At 45.2% G+C, this 22166-nt stretch overlaps 1 protein-coding gene across 1 annotated transcript; it reads left to right on the top strand.

Moving 5' to 3' along the window:
* Nucleotides 1–17211: 17211 nt before the first annotated feature.
* Nucleotides 17212–21914, top strand: LOC132380715 (probable G-protein coupled receptor 139). The gene is made up of 2 exons (XM_059949704.1): nt 17212–17317; nt 21016–21914. Exons 1-2 carry the CDS (start codon nt 17212–17214, stop codon nt 21912–21914), a joined length of 1005 nt encoding a protein of 334 aa, XP_059805687.1.
* Nucleotides 21915–22166: the final 252 nt, after the last annotated feature.

Raw genomic sequence — 22166 nt, 5'->3', positions numbered from 1 at the left:
TATTAATAGCGATAAAAAACACGTTGTAGCGGTGTAGCGCTACACGCAGCGCTAAAATAAAGACTGCAGTCAAAGGTAACTTTATTCGAACTAAACAGCCTTGCTTTAAAGCCTCCCTCAACCCGTCCCCATGGGCGCGGATGCTCCAAAAGACAAGTACTCACAAACCGCCGTAGGCTATCTCCCTTAGTCGGAACGGTGGCTAATTGTTCGGATGTGCCAGGAAACGGTGTCTCCGCAAAGTACAAGATCACCATAATCTTCAAATTTCGAATTACATTTCAAAAGCTAACAAACCACGGGGAGCCGCATCACAGAGATCAAAGAGCCGCATGTGGCTCTGGAGCCGCAGGTTGCCGACCTCTGGTTACACTCAGAGAATTGTTCACTTTTGTGCCTATGTAATGCACAGCGTATTTGCTCGCCAGTTTACCGACTTTAGACAATGTTGGCGCCGGTCCTAAATGGGGAGTCATCAGTGCATAAAGAGTTAAAAACGGGATCAATGATTAATATAGCGTGGTAAAGAGAGTGAACTCTCTAACACTTGTTACAGAGGCTGCGGCGTGTTTGCAGTATTTTAAAATATAATTTGATTACTTTATCAGCTGTCAAACATATAAGGCACGTTGAGTATGTGAAGAAATCGTCCAGTTATCTGCATAAAACTTATGCCGTCAGATCACACCTAATATTCCCTACCCCCTCTATATTGTTGTGTCTTTCTGAACAACACTGTTATATCGAACACAGAGGTTTGAATTTATATAACTAAATGTATAACTCATATCTATGCTCCACTTTCCTTATAGTTCTTAGAGCTAGGGGAGCTCCCACTACCTATTAAATGCTCCCAATGCCGTGCACCTCGAATAACCTCTCACAACCACATCCAGCTCCTGGCCTTAATGTATGCGTTATCAAAGAAGATCGGTGGAACCGTACCGTCTGACTGGAGAAGTGGTAAAGGCTGTTGCTGGCGCCATAAAATCTGCCCTTTCGGACAGACGGGGCTCGTCAACCGTGGCTGGCAACCCATCTGGGAGAAGGGAAACTCTGCTTTCAAACCTTCACTGTCTTGTGACAATACTCACTCATGATGCAGGCTTCGTTAGTAAACTCTGAGGGTAACATCCGGAGCTGGAGACAATTGAACAGGCATACATTGAGTTCCATAGATCCTTTGGGGTGATCAGAAGTGTGGAGAGGGTGAACTTGCTACATGTGCAACAGCTTGCTCTCCAAATCGTATTGCCAAGGCATGTGCATCTGCACCGCTCGGATAGGATATCCTTGGTCATTTCTGACCGAAGGAGGCCTCAACATACCTATATATTATAAACAGTGAATTATAAAAGACTGGGGCACCATAGACTATGTGGCGAAGACATTTGCATAGTACGGTCTATATAAAATGTTTATTATGTATTGGTTTTGTACATATAATGTATAAAACACTCAGTGGCCACTTTATCAAGTACAGGAGTAGATTGGATATCTGATGCAAATAACTGCTCAGCCAATCACTTTGCGGAAAATACAATGCCTAATGACGATAAGAGTATAAGGTTTGAGATACTCGACCGCCGATGTTTAATAAACAAAAAAAATCTTTACATAGAACTGCGATCGTTGCAAGAGCCGTGTAGTAAATTGCACACACCAAGCCTTTGGGAGGGGCGCTGCATTTTCCATGAAGGTCTGCGAAACCCGTTGTTTCCAACAATGGCGCTGCTGTCGATATCGGAAGGAGTCATTACTATACTAAGGTTCGACCGCGAAAGTTAGTTAAATAAACTCATGTTGTTTGCAACGCAACCATGAAGTATTGCGTTAACTTAAGATACAGTCTGTAAACAAACATAACCACTGACGTCACAATTCCTCTTGCTAACAGCTAACAAACTTTCCCATGAGAGTGAGCTCGTAAATTAGAAAATTGCTGCAATTTCCCTCGCTTTCTGATGGTATTGGTGTGGGGTGGGGAAGGGGAAACGGACTGTGCAAACTTTTAGCCCTTAATATTCATTATTTAACAATTGCTATACTCTTTACTGATCTTGTCATACTGAACACACCGATCTGACGCCACGTGAGTAGAGATGTATATGATCACTTTATTAAGCACACCATCAGACCTGCTCATTAATACAAAACCCGCTCCCCGCTTCGTCAATCATGTGAGAACAATTCAGCGGAAAAGAACCACATGATGAGAAGAGAAAGAAGCAGAATTAGGCCATTTTGCCTATTAATCGCCGCCCTTCCATCGTGGCTGAATTATTATCGCTCTCCATCCCAAGTCCTGCCACCTGAAAACTTCTTCAGTGAAACATTTCTACCTCGGTCTTGTGAACTATTCCCAGAAACTTCAGCCATTCCTATTCTGCCGTCATCACTGTCAGTATCCTCTCAGAAAGCTCCTTTCTTCTTCCTCTGTAATTCCCTTTATTTCATTGCGATACTGATGCATGTGACTGATGCTTCTCCCTCTCAAACTGTAGAATGAATTCAATCGTATTATGGTGATTCTCTCCCAGGGCTTCCTTTACATTGAGTCCGCGAAGAAGATATGGGTTATTGCACAACATCCACTCCAAGATAGCCTTTCCTTTAGTAGGCTCTAGCACAAGCTGCTCAAAGACGCCTTCTCTCAGGCAATCAACAAACTCCCTCTCTTGCGACACGACCTTAACCGTATTTTCCAATCCCCTTGCATTCGGAAGTCCCCCGTTACAATTATGTCATCACCTTTAATACGTGGCTTTTTCAGCACTCTTTGTAATCTCAAAAACACGTCTTAACTACTATTTGGAGGCCTATATATGATTTCCATGATGTTTCTTTTCCTCTTGCAATTTCGTAACTCCACCCAAAACGATTCAACTTTTTTCTAACCCTCTGTCACCTCCTTTTAACTATGTATGCGTTTCAATTCGATACAAAGTATGACATGTGATAATAAACTCTCAACTATTATCTACTTTCAACTGCGACACAGTGATGTCCACAACATTACACCGGTCAATCTGTAATTGTGTCACGCGTTTCTCCACCTTATTCCAAAATCTCCGCACATACACCTGCAGGTGCAAATACAGCACCTGCAGACCTGCATTCTTCACTTAAAAAAAATCCTATGTGGTACAATTTTACCCTTTCTTCTGTTCGCATTGGTACCCAGTCAATGGCTTCTCCTTCCTAGCATTCATGCTACGTCCGTCATCTAATTGTGAAACTACTGTTTTATCCTTAGCTCCATCATACTGGTTCACACCACCTGCAGTATTACTTTAAAAATACCCCGAAGAGCTCCAGTAAACCGGACACAAGTAAATCCGTCCCCCTCCGATTCAAGTGCATTGTAACCCTATTGTACAGTTCACACCTGCACAAGAAAAGATCCAGATATGTGCGTTCCCACCCCCTGCTCTAACTCATCAGCACGAGATTATTTGCTTCGTCATTCTGTGGATATCCTCACTGTTGCGTCACGCGGTCGGAATTCCCAAGACTACTACCCTTAAAGTCAGGCTTCTCTGCTTCTTTGCTAACTCCCGTCTCTTTTTTCGGGAAATTCTTCCTTTTTCTACCTATGTCGTAGGTAGCAATATGTATTAGACTTCTGGCTGGAGACGCGTTCCGAAACATCGCGGACGCTGGTACCCTGGTGACAAACTTTTCGCGTCAACAGAATCACCTCTCTGTCCCCCTGACTATCGAGCCATCCTCTTCGGTTTTCCAGACTTCTGAGTCACAGGGACATAGTTAGTGACAGAGCCATGACCGCTGTGAATTCCCGGAGGATGATTGCCCCCAGCAGTTCTTAAAATGTTGTACTTATTGTTGAGGGTGTCAGCCAGAGTGGCTCTCTCCACTATCTGACGTTCTCCCTTCTCACTCCTGACAGTCACCCATTTCCCTGTCTCCTGTTGCCTTGGGGTGACTACCTAGCTGTAACTCCTGTCGATAACTCTCTCTTCTTCCCAGACAAGCCAAGGTAATCGAGCTGCAGCTCCAGTTCCACACACGGTCTTTCAGGAGCTGCATCTCTTTACACCTGGTGCAGATGTGGCCATTGAGGAAGCTGGAAGTCTCCTTGAAATCCGACATTTGACACCCAAAACGGAACAGTGGCTCTGAGGATATAACCCAAATTCTATCTTAAATAAGTAAGAAAAAAAAAAGAAATAAGGAATTATCTTACCTTTTTGCCAAACAATCCAACACATTTCAGGATCCTACAGTAGTTTAACTCAATCTCATTCCATACACAGGCAGAATTAACTTCTTTCGCAAAAGTATTGCTTTAAAATGCAAACTTATAAGAGAAGACACAACTTTCCATAAATGCTAAAAGCTATAATCCTAGAAATTATATTATGACACATCTGTTATTAAAAAGAGGAAAATCTACAATAACTATCTCGTCATGCAGTGGTGCTAGAGATTTTGAGAAATCCTTCGAGTTTTCTCTATGTCTGCATAAATATGACATAAATGTGATCAAATCTTAACGAGAATCCTAAAACTAGATTAAGGAGCCCAAATAAATAAATAAACAAACAAACAAGCAAACAAACAAATAAATAAATAAATAGAAAATATAAATAAATAAATAAATAAATGAATGAATAAATTGATAGATAGATAGATAGATTGATTGATAGATAGATAAATAAAGAGATAAACAATGAATAAATAAATAAATAGATAGCTAGATAGATAGATAGATAGATAGATAGATAGATAGATAGATAAATAAATAAATGGATGAATGAATGAATGAATAAATAACTGAAAACCGTCACAACCACGAATTCGGCAGCGCTGTAGATACGGCAACTCCGCTCGAGAACATGCATGTGTTAGCTAATTATTAGTTCGTCCTGGTCATAATTTAACTCCATTCATTCTGTCGGAGTATTTATCGAGACATGGACACAGCAACGCTTCGCTGGCTGCTTGTATTCTTCCTTACCTGAGAAAATGGACTGTCGAGTCAACTGACCCTGAAGACGAATGGATTTCGTTTCACTGCCAGTTCTTTCTTTCAACCGCAGTATAGGTTTGGTTTGCTATTAGAGAACTTTAATTAATGACCCAGTTTGTCCCAGCGTTTATTGTTTTCTTTTCCCTTTAAAACTGTTTGCATTGCAGGCCATGAGCTATCGACCTGCTGCAGTGTCTCTCACTCCGCAGTTTTGACCATATCGGCATCGGCTGACAGAAGGAAATTAACAAAGAAACACAGGGGTAGCAGAAGAGATCCGCAGAATTCTCTGGAACTCGCTTTGGTCTGTTCCACGGAGGAAATTATTGCTCTCCAATAAACCGTGCTGCACAACTCAAGTTAACAAAAGACCGTTCAACAATACTCTAGGACAAGGTTCCATGAAGAGATGAAGTAGAAGCTGAACTTTTTGGTAGAAATTCCCATCACAAAACCCAACAGCAATCCACACTAAAACCCCATCCGATCTGTGAGGCATAGTGCAAGGAGCATCATGATTTCAGCTGCTTTCCTCTCTCAGGACTCAGGCGGCTTTCAACCATTTGAGGGAGCAATAAATTCCAAATTGAGCAAGATATTAATAAAAGTTAGATAATGTAACAAGAAAATGATTCGAAAGACGAGCAAATGAACAACAGAATGGTTTAAAAAAGAAGAAAATTCATGATTTGATTTGGTCGAGTCAAAGGCTTGACTTGAAACCTATGGAAACGTTGCGCGAAGTCCTAAAGCATGCAGTTCATTGAAGAAAACCCACCAACATATCAGAGTTGGAGCGCTTTGACAGGAGGAATGTCCTAAAGTTTCTTCAAACCGATGTGCAGGGCTGATCAACAGTTATCTCAAAACGTTTGGTTGAAGATATGTTTGTATAAGGCATGGAAAACAGTTACTGAAATCTAACTTTCGCCAACCCCACCAGCTCCCCCGTCAAACATATTCATGCAATTTTGGACATTTTCCTCAATAAATAAATGAACAATTATAATGTTTTTGAGTCATATTTTTTAATTGTGTTCGCTACATCTAGATTCACGACTTATGTGATGATCGGATCACATTTTATGTCATGCTTAGCAGAAATGGAGAAAGATCTGCAACGTAAACAAACTTTGTGACACTAATGATAATGGTCACGCAAGCAAGCAAGCTTAACTAATAGATATAGCCATATTAAACACATATTCCAATACAAAAATTAATGTGACAAATGCTGAATTAAAAGAGAAAATTGTAAGGCTCTGGAACATGCACATGTTCCCGATAGCTGGTCTTATCCCAAAGCCACTACGCAGTAGCATTACACAATTAGGGCTACACAGAAATACACTTGTAAATTTCCAGGAAGCCACAGTGCTAAACAACAGTAGAATAGTCCAAAAGATCGTAGCGATTGAGGAATGACCCTGCCCATATCTCAGGTTTTTGCAGCCGGTGCCGAGAAAAACAGCAGGACGAACCAGAAGAAGCAGCAAGCAGGATTAGGGAGGGAAGACAACGCACGCACGATTCAAGAAATGCAAAAATTACCAACAGCACAACGGGATTTGAAAAGGTGAGGGGGATCTGATAGAGGTTTATAAGATTATTAGCGTCATAAAGATCAGACACACAGTAATTTTTACTGAAGGTTTCAATGTTTATGAGCGTGGATTTAATTTGAATGGGTGGAATTGCAAACGAGATGTGAGGGACGAGGATTTTACACCGACAGTGGTTGGTTCCTGTAGTGTATACCGCCCATGGCTCCAATCTCAGCCACTGAAACTTGTACCTCTTCCAGCTGTGGCATATTATTTCCATTTCCTGATGACTGCATTAACTATACTCCAAGGGACATTCAGTGTCATGGAACTTTTCTTGTATGCATTTCCTGATTTGTGCTTTTCAATAACCTGTTCACGGAGTTGCTTGAATTGTTCTTTTTTCTTTATGGGGTAGTTTTTGCCAGAATACTAACTTACCAGAATAATAACTTTTTTTAAAGGGTTCTAGAAGTAAGCCTAGCAATTATAGACCTGTCAGTTTGACATCAATGGTGGGTAAATTAATGGAAAGTATTCTTAGAGATAGTATATATAATTATCTGGATGGACAGGATCTGATTAGGAGTAGCTAGCATGGATTTGTGCGTGGAAGGTCATGTTTGACAAAACTTATTGAAGTTTTTGAAGAAGTTACGAGGAATGTTGACGAGGGTAAGGCAGTGGATGTCGTCTATATGGTCTTCAGCAAGGCCTTTGACAAAGTTCCACACGGAAGGTTAGTTAAGAAGGTTCAGTTGTTAGGTATTAATGCTGGAGTAATAAAATGGACTCAACAGTGGCTAGATGGGAGATGCCAGAGAGTAGTGGTGGATAATTGTTTATCGGGATGGAGTCCAGTGACTAGCCGGGTGCATCAGGGATCTGTTTTGGGCCCAATGCTGTTTATAATATACATGAATGATCTGGATGATGGAGTGGTAAATTTGATTAGTAAGTATGCTGATGATACTAAGGTAGGAGGTGTTGTGGATAATGAGGTGGGTTTTCAAAGCTTGCAGGGAGATTTATGCCGGTTAGAAGAATGGGTTGAACGTTGGTAGATGGAGTTTAATACTGAGAAGTGTGAGGTTCTACATTTTGGCAGGAATAATCCAAATAAAACATACAGGGTAAATGGTAGGGCATTGAGGAATGCAGTGGAACAGAGAGATCTAGGAATAACAGTGCATAGTTTAATGAAGGTGGAGTCTCATGCAGATAGGGTAGTGAAGAAGGCTTTTGGAACGCTGGCCTTTATAAATCAGAGCATTGAGTACAGAAATTAGGATGTAATGTTAAAATTGTACAAGGCATTGGTAAGGCCAAATTTGGAATATTGTGTACAGTTCTGGTCACCGAGTTATAGGAAAGATATCAATAAATTAGAAAGAGTGCAGAGACGATTTACTAGGATGTTGCCTGGGTTTCAGCACTTAAGTTACAGAGAATGGTTTAACAAGTTAGGTCTCTATTCATTGGAGCGTAGAAGGTTGAGGGGGGATTTGATCGAGGCATTTAAAATTTTTAGAGGGATAGATAAAGTTGACGTGAATAGGCTGTTTTGATTGAGAGTAGGGGAGATTCAAACAAGAGGACATGATTTGAGAGTTGGGGGGCAGAAATTTAAAGGAAACACGAGGGGGTATTTCTTTACTCAGAGAGTAATAGCTGTGTGGAATGAACTTCCTGTAGAAGTAGTAGAGGCCAGTTCAGTTGTTTCATTTAAGGTAAAATTGGATAGGTGTATGGACAGGAAATGAGTGGAGGGTTATGGGATGAGTGCGGGTAGGTGTGACTAGGTGAGATTAAGAATTCGGCACGGACTAGGAGGGCCGAGATGGCATGTTTCCGTACAGTGATTGTTATATGGTTATATGGTTGTTATTTGTTTACCAGCAGTTGAACCTTGCATTATTTCCAACAATAAACCAACCGGACTGAATGCAGAACAGCTGTTCTTACAGATCTTTATGAAATACTTACAGCATAACACTAAAGAAGTGAACCAGGGCATTACATATATATATATATATATAGATGGTGTGACAAGGTCTAGATTCTTGCCTTGTTTTTGATTTGATAAGCAAATTTGGTTCGATTCACTGAATGATAGAGTGGGTTTAAAGCGAAACAGAAACATCATGGGCTTAGAGAGCCTGGAAGATGCCTCGATTTTTCTTGATAACGGTGGTTGTCCTCTTTCACAGTTAATAGATAGGATGATTATAGTACGCCAATGTACGTAGAACATCGATTAATCAGGATTGTGTGATAGAATTAACTCTATTTTGTATTCAATATAATTTTTTCTTCTTTTCCGGCAGGGATGATATAGAATTATAGAATTTATTGTCAGTTGTTCATTCCATCATTTCATACCCATAACGGCATCAATTCTGCTCTTCCTTAAGGATATTCTGGTTACTAAAATTAGTTGTCATCCGCCGCGCGATGCATGATGTCACAATTTTATATATAATTTGTAAAGAAGTAATAGAACGATATTTCGATGCATCATTTATGACTTCCACTTTAGTTAACATCTGTGTTTTACATTTTGTCAAATATTCGGGCATGTTTTTCAGTAGTTTACCAACATATTTGATTTTTTACATGCGCAGGTGAAGGTAACTAAATACATTATCTGCCAATATCCGTCCAGATGTCGGTATTTTTATAAGCACCATATGCAATTTAACGTTTGGTATTTGCTTTGCTTTTCCTCAATTGTCTGTGCGTTCGTTTCTTGATCACCCGCTAACCAGATATGAGAAAGAAAATTCATTTTCTTTGTGTTTGTTCGTAATTTTGTTCTGGTGTTGGTGCCGTTTTGTTGCGTCGAATTTCGTATCATTCTCCTATGTAAAGCGTTTTCACTTCTCTGCCCTCTTAATTATGTTTAGTTCATCTGGTACATTTCATGTATACCTGTACTAGGCTTCTGTTTTAGGGTATCTATTCCGTCTACAATGCTTTTGCTTGACTGATCATGTTTTGTATGAACTTTCTCACTTTTAAACATTTCCTTAACTTTTCTCTTAACTTTCTTGTTTGGGGTATACATTTTATATTACCTTAGGCGAGGTATTTATTAAGTAACAGAGCTGGAGACTGGCATCACAGGATACAGGGACAGACCTGATCAAACCTGATCAAAGGTTTACTGCTCAGAAACACTTCATGCAAGTTAGTGCTGGTGTCGATGGTCTGCACTGAATGCAGGCAGTATCCATTTCGGGTTTCCCAGTACCTTCCGTGTACTACTAGCGATTCGCTTGGAGTCATACCCATCGTTCGCTCCAAACATGGTATCCAGCGGCATCTGCCGTACCACACTGTTCAGTACAGACCTCACCATTTTTGAACTGAAAACGTATTGCTTTCTTAAACCTACAGCCAAGTATTGGTTTCAGTCGCCCCTAACTTGGATAAGATGATGATGATGATGATGATAATAATAATAATAATAATAATAATAATAATAATAATAATAATAATAATAATAATAATAATAATAATAATAATAATAATAATAATAATAATAATAATAATAATAATTATTATTATTATTATTATCGTTGTTGTTGTTGTTGTTGTTCTTGCTCTTGTTATTATTATCATCATCATCAGGATCATCATCAAAATCATTATTGTTATTATTATCAATCATTTTTACTTGGCTGAAGCTAGTAAAATCAGAAGTACGGTTCATGGACTAGTACACTCATTTCTTAGTTTTGATATTTTTTGCGTTTATTGTGATGTCTTTCTGAGGCTTTTCGTGGATATTTAGGTAAACCCCTATTGTTTAGTGCTACAGTATACGGCCTTCGGGATGATAGCAGTTCTAAACAGTTCATTGTATACCCTGTTCATGTTCCATCGTATTTCTATTTCCTCTTTTAATTCAGCATTGCGTTTATTAATTTCCGTATGTTACTTGTGTTTGGAGTGGCTATATCTATTAAGGAAGCTATTCCTGTTCATTGATCCTGTATCATTATGTCCGGATGGTTATTATGGGTTCTCCTATCTGTAATGATGGACTTAGTACATTTAATTTGAGAATATTACTCTAATCCTGGGAACAAGCTTTCATTCTTTTACGTGGTTGTATTTTAAAACAATAGTTTGGCCAGTGGAATTTAACTGTGCTAGCGTAAGTGATCAGATAACTGCTCCAGGAGAAGCTGGATTTTTTCTGGGTTCTCTTGGTATTTTCGACATCTACACTACACGCTGTATCCGCAAACGTAAACTGCATTATGAAGGACACCACGCACCCCTCATAACAACTCCTCTCCCTCCTGCCTTTTGGCAAAAGGCACCGGGCAAAAAGCATTTGAACAGAATATGTATCAGTTTCTTCCCCCAAACCATGAGTCTCCCCAATACCAGAGTCTGTACTGACACCATCCTACTTCCCTCTACTACGCCTAATTACTGTTTTTTAATTATTTATTGAAATGCCAGCACTGTATTGTGCACATTGTGCAGTTCTGTGTAGGTACTTAGTCATGGTACCTTCTGGCAATCCCTCACCTGGCCATTTACCTCAGGAATTGGATATCAATCCCCTCGTTTGGTTGCCAATCATTCCCTGGTTCTACTAACTGCAAACACCTGCTTTCCCTCAGCAAATGCAGTACAAAAAACCTGTGATCACAAGAAGCTGTCCGTCCATTGGTCGGCTCTGGAGTGAGTAACGTTGTTTCAAGGTTCTTAGGACTGACATTTCTACGTGTATCATCGCTCCTGATTCCGATTCCAAACTGGCTACGTCCAGAACGCCCCCCGACTCTGCCCCTATGTCCTGCACTTGGTTTCACCCTCAGTCTCGTCCTTGAAAAAGAACGAACTGGCCAAAATGATCCCAACGGGAATGGATCCCGTACAACAGGCCTTCGTCAGTCAAGGCTACCTACTGGGCGCCCACACTGACTGACGGCTGTGAGGAGACAGTGGGACAGTGAGATTAGTTTGGGGACTGACAAAGGTCCCACCGGGAGAGAGTGGGACAGTGGGATTGTTTTGTGGAATGACATAGGGCTGTGGGGAGAGAGTGGGGCAGTGAGATTAGTACGGCGACTACCTCAGGGCTGCGGTCAGATAGTGGGACAATGGGATTAGTTTGGGGACTGACACAGGACTGTGGGGAGTGAATGGGACAGTGCAATTAATTTGGGGAGTGATACACGAGTGTGCGGAGAGAGTGGAAAAATCTAATTAGTTTGGGGACTGACTCACGGCTGTGGGGAGAGAGTGCTGCAGTGAGATTTGTTTACGGACAGACAAAGGGCTGTGGGGAGAGAGTGGAACAGTGGGATTAGTTTGGGGACTAACACAGGGCTGTGAGGAGACAGTGTGACAGTGAGATTAGTTTGGGGGCTGTCAAAGGTCTGTGGGGAGAGAGTGGAACAGTGGGATTAGTTTGGGGACTAACACAGGGCTGTGAGGAGACAGTGGGACAGTGGGATTAGCTTGGGGAATGACACAGGGTTTTGGCGGGAGGGTGGGGCAGTGGGATTAGTTTGGGGACTGACTGACGGCTGTGAGGAGACAGTGGGACAGTGAGATTAGTTTGGGGACTGACAAAGGTCTGTAGGGAGACAGTGGGACAGTGGCATTAGTTTGGGGAATGACACCGGGTTTTGGGGGGAGATTGGGGCAGTGGGATTAGATTTGGGACAGACACAGGTCTGTGGGGAGACAGTGGGACCCTGGGATTAGTTTCTGGACTGACACACGGCTGTGGGGAGAGAGTGGGACAGCGGGATTAGATTGGGGACTGACCCAGGGATGTGGAGAGATAATGGGACAGTGGGAATAGTTTGGAGACTGACACAGGGCTGTGGGGAGAGAGTGGGAAAGTGGGACTAATTTGGACAGTGACACTGGGCTTTGTGGAGAGAGTGGGACAGTGGGATTAGCTTGGGGAATGACAGGGTTTTGGCGGGAGGGTGGGGCAGTGGGATTAGTTTGGGGACTGACTGACAGCTGTGAGGAGACAGTGGGACAGTGAGATTAGTTTGGGGACTGACACAGGGTTTTGGCGGGAGGGTGGGGCAGTGGGATTAGTTTGGGGACTGACTGACGGCTGTGAGGAGACAGTGGGACAGTGAGATTAGTTTGGGGACTGACAAAGGTCTGTAGGGAGACAGTGGGACAGTGGCATTAGTTTGGGGAATGACACCGGGTTTTGGGGGGAGATTGGGGCAGTGGGATTAGATATGGGACAGACACAGGTCTGTGGGGAGACAGTGGGACCCTGGGATTAGTTTCTGGACTGACACACGGCTGTGGGGAGAGAGTGGGACAGCGGGATTAGATTGGGGACTGACACAGGGATGTGGAGAGATAATGGGACAGTGGGAATAGTTTGGAGACTGACACAGGGCTGTGGGGAGACAGTGGGACAGTGGGATCATTTGCGGACTGACAAAAGTCTGGGGAGAGAGTGGGACACTGGGATTAGTTTGGGGACTGACTCACGGCTGTGGGAGAGCGTGGGACACTGGGTTTAGTTTGTGGACTGATACAGGGCTGTGGGGAGAGAATGGGACAGTGGGATTAGTGTGGGGACTGCCACACGGCTGTGGGGAGAGAGTGGGACAGCGGGACTAATGTGGACAGTGACACAGGGCTGTGTGGAGAGAGTGGAACAGTGGGATCATTTGCGAACTGACAAAGGTCTGTGGGGAGAGAGTGGGACACTGGGATTAGTTTGGGGACTGACACAGGACTGTGCAGAGAGAGTGGGATAGTGGGATTAGTTTGGGGACTGACACAGGACTGTGCAGAGAGAGTGGGACAGCGGGATTAGATTGGGGACTGACACAGGGATGTGGTGAGATAATGGGCCAGTGGGAATAGTTTGGAGACTGACACAGGGCTGTGGGGAGAGAGTGGGAAAGTGGGACTAATTTGGACAGTGACACAGGGCTGTGTGGAGAGAGTGCGACAGTGGGATCATTTGCGGACTGACAAAAGTCTGGGGAGAGAGTGGGACACTGGGATTAGTTTGGGGACTGACTCACGGCTGTGGGAGAGCGTGGGACACTGGGTTTAGTTTGTGGACTGATACAGGGCTGTGGGGAGAGAATGGGACAGTGGGATTAGTGTGGGGACTGCCACAGGGCTGTGGGGAGAGAGTGGGACAGCGGGACTAATGTAGACAGTGACACAGGGCTGTGTGGAGAGAGTGGGACAGTGGGATCATTTGCGAACTGACACAGGACTGTGCAGAGAGAGTGGGATAGTGGGATTAGTTTCTGGACTGACACACGGCTGTGGGGAGAGAGTGGGACAGCGGGATTAGATTGGGGACTGACACAGGGATGTGGAGAGATAATGGGACAGTGGGAATAGTTTGGAGACTGACACAGGGCTGTGGGGAGACAGTGGGACAGTGGGATCATTTGCGGACTGACAAAAGTCTGAGGAGAGAGTGGGACACTGGGATTAGTTTGGGGACTGACTCACGGCTGTGGGAGAGCGTGGGACACTGGGTTTAGTTTGTGGACTGATACAGGGCTGTGGGGAGAGAATGGGACAGTGGGATTAGTGTGGGGACTGCCACACGGCTGTGGGGAGAGAGTGGGACAGCGGGACTAATGTGGACAGTGACACAGGGCTGTGTGGAGAGAGTGGAACAGTGGGATCATTTGCGAACTGACAAAGGTCTGTGGGGAGAGAGTGGGACACTGGAATTAGTTTGGGGACTGACACAGGACTGTGCAGAGAGAGTGGGATAGTGGGATTAGTTTGGGGACTGACACAGGACTGTGCAGAGAGAGTGGGACAGCGGGATTAGATTGGGGACTGACACAGGGATGTGGTGAGATAATGGGCCAGTGGGAATAGTTTGGAGACTGACACAGGGCTGTGGGGAGAGAGTGGGAAAGTGGGACTAATTTGGACAGTGACACAGGGCTGTGTGGAGAGAGTGCGACAGTGGGATCATTTGCGGACTGACAAAAGTCTGGGGAGAGAGTGGGACACTGGGATTAGTTTGGGGACTGACTCACGGCTGTGGGAGAGCGTGGGACACTGGGTTTAGTTTGTGGACTGATACAGGGCTGTGGGGAGAGAATGGGACAGTGGGATTAGTGTGGGGACTGCCACACGGCTGTGGGGAGAGAGTGGGACAGCGGGACTAATGTAGACAGTGACACAGGGCTGTGTGGAGAGAGTGGGACAGTGGGATCATTTGCGAACTGACACAGGACTGTGCAGAGAGAGTGGGATAGTGGGATTAGTTTTGTGACTGACACAGGACTGTGGGGAGACAGTGGGACAGTGGAATTAATTTGGGGTTTCATACCGGGCTGTGGGAGAGCGTGGGACACTGGGATTAGTTTGTGGACTGATGCACGGCTGTGGGGAGAGAATGGTACAGTGGGATTAGCCCGGGGACTGACCCAGGGCTGTGGGCACACAGTGAGGCAGCGAAGCTCCCTCCGCACCGTCCCTTCTCATACTCTAAGTGTCAGAGACAGGGTAAATCTGAGTTTACACACTAGCTCCCCTGGCCTGGTTTTGATTTGTGTCGTTCGAACTGTGGGTGAAATTTCCGAGCCTGCCTGATCAGGTGACATAGAGAGGCTGTGATGAATGAAACTGCCTGTGGGTGAAAGCCACAGTGGGGTAACAGTGAGGAAAACTACACCGTCACTGCCCATCCTTCCTGTGCATGGAGAAACCGATCAGAGATGGGGCTTCTAGTTTCTCACCTCGGGCTCTGAACGCGCCTCCACTCAGCCCGGACACTGACTGCCTAAATGTGCGAGGTTTTCTAACACTGACTCCTTCTATCTTAGGCCACAAACTTATCGATCAGCCCCATACACCTCAGAACCTTATGCTCGAGACTCATATCCACCCCAGCACAACTAACATAGACGGGGCCGTGTACGCCACCCCTCTACCAGAACCCTCCCTCACCGCACCCGCTACTGTACAGCTCTCGCTCAATGCATTGCTGCAGTGCTGGAATCCCTCCGCACATCTGCTCCCGAGGCGACTGGATGACCAGGGTAGCACCAGACTGAAGGGCTGAGCGACTGCTTCTGAGCAAATGAATAACATTTTCCACGTAACGTCTGGCAGAACAGAAGAGGACCGCTGTCACATCTGCCCCTCAAAGCGAACATTGCAAGGGAATAACGGCAGTCAGTATCTGGGCTGAGTGGACGCGCATTCCGAGCCTGAGGTACGAAATTGGAAGCAAAATGACTGATCGGATTTTCCGTGTTCTGGAAGGGAAGGGCAGGGATGGTGTAGTTTTCCTCATCCTTCCCTCACTGCGGCTTTCACCCGAAGGCAGCTCCACTCATCTCAGCCTCTCGATGTCACCAAATCAAGCCAGCTCGGAAAGTTCCCCCACAGTGGGAATGGCACAAAGCAACACCAGGCCAGGGGAACAAGTGCGTAAACAGAGCTTCAGCCTGTGTCTGACCCTTAGAGTATGTGATGGCACAATGTAGAGGCAGCTTCAGTGTATCTGATCCCAGGAGTGTTATGGGAAAGTGTGGCTTCACTCCCGTGTCTAATCCCGGGGAAGTGTGATGGAAAGGTGTATAGGGAGCTTCACTCTGCGACTGACCCTGGGAGTGTGAAATTTTGTCGATATGGAGGGAGCATCACTCTGAATCGAACCTCAGGAGTGTGTGATGCGACGGTGTGGAGGGAGTTTCTCTCTGTGTCTGACCCCGGGAATGTGTGTTGGGACAGTGTGTAGCTGGTTTGGAGTGTGGAGGGAGGAGTGTGACACGGGGATTAGTTTGGGGAATGACACAGGGCTGTGGGGAGAGAGTGGGACAGTGAGATTAGTTTGGGGACTGAGACAGTGCTGCGGGGAGAGATTAGGACAGTGGGATTAGTCCGGTGACAGACACAAAGCTGAGGGGAGAGAGTGGGACACAGGGATTAATTATAGGGTTCTTACGAGGGCATGCCTTGGCTTGGGCAACAGCGATGTCGGATAACCGACCAGAGGTTTGTTCCTCCTTCCCCTCCCTTGTTGCTGAAATGAGGAAGGTCTTCGAACATGCCGATTCGCGGTAAGGACGCCACCAAACGCTTGCTGACTCTTTGTCAGGGTTTCGTTGCGTAGAAAGGTATTCCATCGAAATCCATACCTTCGCAGCAGACTCAGAGTGGAATAACGAGGCCCTGCGGGGTTTCGTTTAGGGCCTCCCGGACAAGATAATGAACTAGCAGCGAGGGACGATGAGGACTCTCTGGACTCTCTGATCTCGCTAGCCACTAGATTAGATAATTGACTTCAAGACAGGCTGAGAGAAAGAAACAGTCGCCACGTTCCTCGGGGAAGCCCACGGTCACCTTATCAGTTTCAGCCAGCAGCCCTTCCCCAGTCGCTCCCACTGTAGCTCCGGCTCCGACCGTCCTACCACCCTGGGATGGAAACGATGCAGAAGGAACGGAACCAGCTCTCCCTGGCCGGACGACTTCGGAGGTGGAGAAATGGGGATTGTTTCTATTGTGGCCAGCCAGGACATTTCCGGAATACCTGCCCTCAGCGGCCAAAAGGAAGGGCTCACCAGTGAAAAGGGTTTCCTGGAGAGCCGGACGATACTCGCTTCAGGCCCCCGGACTCTAATGCAGAGCCCGGCCACCGTGAATTAACAACCACAGTCTCTGTCCCTAACTATGGACGAAGACATAGCCTCCCAGGATGGAATACCTCCCGAGCCGCTAATTACCCCCATAGAGGCCCGGGCACTGGACGAAAAACTGCTGGCTCGGGTGATCCACTGTACGGCGCCCCTGACCTTGATTATTATAATGGGGGCATTGGGAGTGCACCCAAATGCAAGACACAGACACTGAAGTACCAGGAACAGGACTAGGCGTGAGAAGGAAACAAGGAAAGTCGGGAAGAAAGGCCGCTGGCCATAACACCGGCACCGGACGAGACAAGGTTTACGGACCTGGGCTAGGACTTGACTAGGATAGGAAACCAGGACATGGAACTGGGAACTAGGAGCCTGGGCTTGGACTCCCAGTTAGAGACTGTACGAGGACCCAAAACCTGAGACTTTATTCGGGCTCGAAGTCAGAACCAGTCGAGGACATGACGAGGGTACAGAACGAGGACGAGAAACTCCTGGACGAGTCAGGGGAAACTCAGCACAGGACGAGGGAATCTCAGCACCGGGCTAGGCAGGTAATTCCTGGGCTGGGCGAGGCGCATGACAAGACGGGAACACAAAGCTGTGGCTAGGACTGGACAAGGACCTTGGACGTGATTAGGTTTGGACGAGACCCCGAAGCCTTGACTTGATCGAGGAAGGACACGAACGAAGAAGACTGAGCCTGGGCCGAGGGAGGACTGGAAAGCAGAACACTGAGCCGGGACTGGGGAACCCGGAAAACCCGGAAAACCTGGATTAAGGAAAATGGACAGGACCGTGAAACGGAATGCGGTTTACACGGAAAGGACCATGACATTGATCCTATCGGGAGTAGGTACGATTCAGTCTCATTCGTTCATTTAAAGCCCGATATTTCTAGAGTATCCATGGCAGAACTAACACAACCCCCACATCGACTGGTCTACCGGGAGGATAGCCAAATGGAACCAGTCTTGCCACGCCAACAGTCTGCGGTCAGCCCGATCTCCCAAAGAAACTACCACCAATCTGCTTGCCTCGGAATCCCTCGTTTTGTCCTGAGCCCGCACCAAGTACTACGACCTGGGACATGTATTCAGCAAACAAAGGGCCATTTCTCCGCATCCGCACCGCCCATATGATTGTGCCATCGACCTTCTGCCCAGGGCCTCACTACCCAACAGTCGCATTTTTAAACTCTCCCAACCGGAGAGAGAGGCCATGGAGAACTACATCAGCGAGTCCCTCCCGGCAGGCATTAACTGACCGACATCTTTCCCCGTAGTCGCCGGTTTGTTCTTTATTGAAAAGAAAGACGGGTCACTTAGTCCTTGTATTGATTACAGAGGCCTAGACAGTATAACAGTTAAGAATAAGTAGACGTTACCCCTCATTAGTTCGGCTTTTCAACTACTATAGAGCCACCATTTTCTCAAATCTGGACCTTTGGTACGCATACCATCGAGTCAGAGTGATAGAGGGGGATGAGTAGAAGACAGCCTTTAATACACCTCTGACTACTTCGAATATTTGGTCATGCCGTTTGGCGTCACCAATACTCCGCCGTTTTTCAAGCCATTATTAATGACCTTCTTATTCCCCACCTTCCTATTCTTGCATGTGTCTCCCTCCACCCCAGTCTTATTCGCAGCTGTATTTAAAATGGTTTCGAACCGAAACATCCACTATTTATTCACCTCCATAGATTCTGTCTGAACTTCCAAACCTCTCCAGCATTCTGTGTGGGTTGTCACAGTTTCAGATGGGTGAACAGTCGTTAAAACCGGATGTGATATATAGGACTTTAATACAGATTTGGTCCAAATCCCTTTCATAAAGCGAATTGGCTCGGCATTTCCTCATCCGACACAGAATGACCTATTCCTTCATCACCCACGCAGTTATGTCAGATTATATGCGGCGCGTTTCTCCGGATTATATCATCCTCTTCCCATTCATGGAAAGAATCTCATCTGAATCTTTTACTCTGAAGAGAGTGCTCAAAGTTCGTAGACTTGCGGCTCGCACGCCACAACTACATGAGCCTTGCAGGCAGTTCCATGATCCATCCCACTGCACTGCGGTCAATTGGTAAATGTGTTTATTATTCAAGCTTACAAATTGTTCGATATCATTTCAATTTGCAAGTATAAAGGGGAACGAAATAGATGTTACTGCGCATTCAATTCAACGCAAAAACACACAAAAAGAATTCCACAGAAAAAAAAAAATCATTGCCACAGTGCATTGAGTTTCTAGGTAATACAATGACAGAGTGCAGAATAAAGCGCTGCAGTTACAGAGCAAATTCTGTGCAGGCGAACCACTAATTGCAAAGCCACAGCGAGGTAGATTGCGATATCAAGAGTCCGTCTAGTCGTCTGGGTCAAGGGTTGAATATATTTATAATCGCGTGATTGTCGCTGTTCCTGAGCCTGACGGTTCATGTCTCCTGCGAAATGATGCAGAACTTATGTCCGGGATCGGTGTCCGTGCATCCTGGAAATCACTACCCTGACAAATAATTCGTTTTACGTGTTGCCTCAGCGGTCCGGACTCAAAGGGGTTAACCTTAGAAGAATGTTGAGTAAATAACACGAGCCCGCACGGAGCCAGGTTGCGTCACAGGGGGATTCGCAGCTCTATTTAAAATTGCTCCTTTCGATGAAAGTTCACAGTGTTAGCGAGTCGTCAGCCACACACGGACCGCAGCGGCTCCACAGCAGAAGAAAATAATTGGGAGTTTGCGAACATTAAATTGGGATTTTATATGAACGGTGGGATCTGTAGCGTGCGAGGCGCCTGTCACCGTCTGGAATCCGGGAACAGTGACGGAAAATGGTTCATGAACGAGAAATACGACCATGGAAAGTATCAGCGACGGGGAAGGGTGTCTTCAGCCTGGCTCCGTATATTTTTTCTAAAAACCCGTATATCACAGCAGACACGCGGATCTGGTATTTACTCCTGACAATTCAGCCCATCTACTATCCCCTTCTCGCTTTAGTTGCATTTCCCGGTACGTTCCTGTTCACTGATTCGACTAATGAGAGAATAGCAAGTAGTGTTCACAGAATCCGGCAACTAGGCCTGATTGATGGAGATTTAATTATATATTCCGGTTAACACAGTAGATCGCCCACAGTGACTGAACTTCGGGTGCTGAACCTCTTATGTATAGACCGGATCGGATCAATAACAACTGTCTCCGTGTTTTTTTTTAAACATTAATAATATTCAAAGAACTTTGTTCATATTGACGATAAAGTTTCTTTGTGTTTTTAAAATACAAACAGAAATTATATGAAAAGAACAGAAAAAAAAAACGATTTTTGTTAAAAGCTGGTTCAAATAGGTTCTGAGCAGGAGTCTATATCTCTTAAAGTTTCAGATATTGAAATACCAGGTTGGAGTGTAATTTAAAATAGACGACTTCCCGATTACATTTTGAGTAATATTGTTTAAATTTAAGAGAACGGCAGAAGAAGCCTGAGAGCTGCAGCTGAACTTACGGCACGGTCTCAAAGCACTAGGTAATGAATTGATCTGTGTGCACAGTGTGGAGACGTTTGTTTCCTTGCAACTATGGTAATATTAAAATATTTTCATTTCAATGACCAAATCCGAGCCCTAATCTAAATCCTTCTCCTCCGCTATTCGTTTTTTGATGTGATGACGTTATTTTCCAGTTCTTTGTCGACTTCACTGAGCTATAACCCACGTCTTCAGCGGTCGTCTTCAAATCTTGTTTCAAAAATATGTTTGCATCTATCTAATCTGTGGGTTTGCTAACTTTGCTCATTGCCCAGTGACATGCTTTTGTTTCTTGCAATCCTAATAGTGAACGTGCTGACGATTGTGATCCTGTCCCGGGGAAAGTGCGGTCTCTCTAAAGGAGTCACTCGTTACCTGATGGCCATGACAACAGCCGATCTCCTAGTTGTTATCTCAGACCTTGTACTGAGGCAGATTCCGATTGTTTACTGGGAAACGTTTATTTTCCTGAGGATCATCCCCGTGTGTAATGTCCACGCCGTATTACTTTACGCAGCCTACGACTGTTCCGTCTGGTTCACCGTCATGTTCACCTTTGACCGATTTGTGGCTATTCGCTGCCAGAATCTGAAATACTGCACTGAGAGAACGGCGGCTGTGGTTCTGGGGACTGTGGCCGTGCTGAGCTGTTTAAAGAACATTTTCTGGTATTTTTTGCTCTCAGGGAAATATCAGCTTTCTAACATCCCTTGGTTTTGCACAGCAAGTTCTGCTGTCGAGCTCTCAGTGGCTTGGACAACAGTTGAGTTCAGTAGCCACATCCTGACGCCTGTGATCCCGTTTGTGGTCATTCTGCTACTCAATGCGTTGACCATCAGTCAGGTGTTAGTGGCGAGCAGAGCCCGGAAGAGACTCCGGAGTCGCAATAGTGGAGATAGTTCCAAAGACCCGGAAATGGAGAACCGAAGGAAGTCGATCATTTTGCTATTGGTCGTGTCGGCGAATTTTATTGTGTTGTGGTTGGTTTTTGTTGTGCACACTGTGTGGATGCGATTGTTTTATTTTAGTTCTGCGCACCCACCTTTGACCATGTGGGACCTGGGCTACATGCTCCAGCTACTGAGCTGCTGCACAAACACAGCTCTTTACGTCTTGACCCAGAGAAAGTTCCGGGAGCAGATGCGGGAGATGGTGAAATTTCCATTCACTTGCATTATGAGAGAAACTATTCGGAATGAAATGTAAGAAACCAGCGGTGTCAGTTTGAAGGTTCTGGTGGAAACCCCTGTTACCCTGCTGTATCGATAACTAAGAATATTAAAATATTGTTAAAATGAAACTCCCTCCGTCAATACCCCGCTCCATTATAAAAGAAAAGCTTCTGTGTCGCGGAGCGCATTAGTAGCATTTGTCTGCGCGTTCTATCATTGTGTCTGTCTCAAGAACTATGGAAAACGGGGTTGTCTGGTCCAGGTTATCGAATCGGAGAATCCGTAC

This window comes from Hypanus sabinus, chromosome 24, assembly GCF_030144855.1.
Source record: "Hypanus sabinus isolate sHypSab1 chromosome 24, sHypSab1.hap1, whole genome shotgun sequence".
NCBI lineage: Eukaryota > Metazoa > Chordata > Chondrichthyes > Myliobatiformes > Dasyatidae > Hypanus > Hypanus sabinus.
This window is presented reverse-complemented; position numbering and strand designations above follow the sequence as displayed.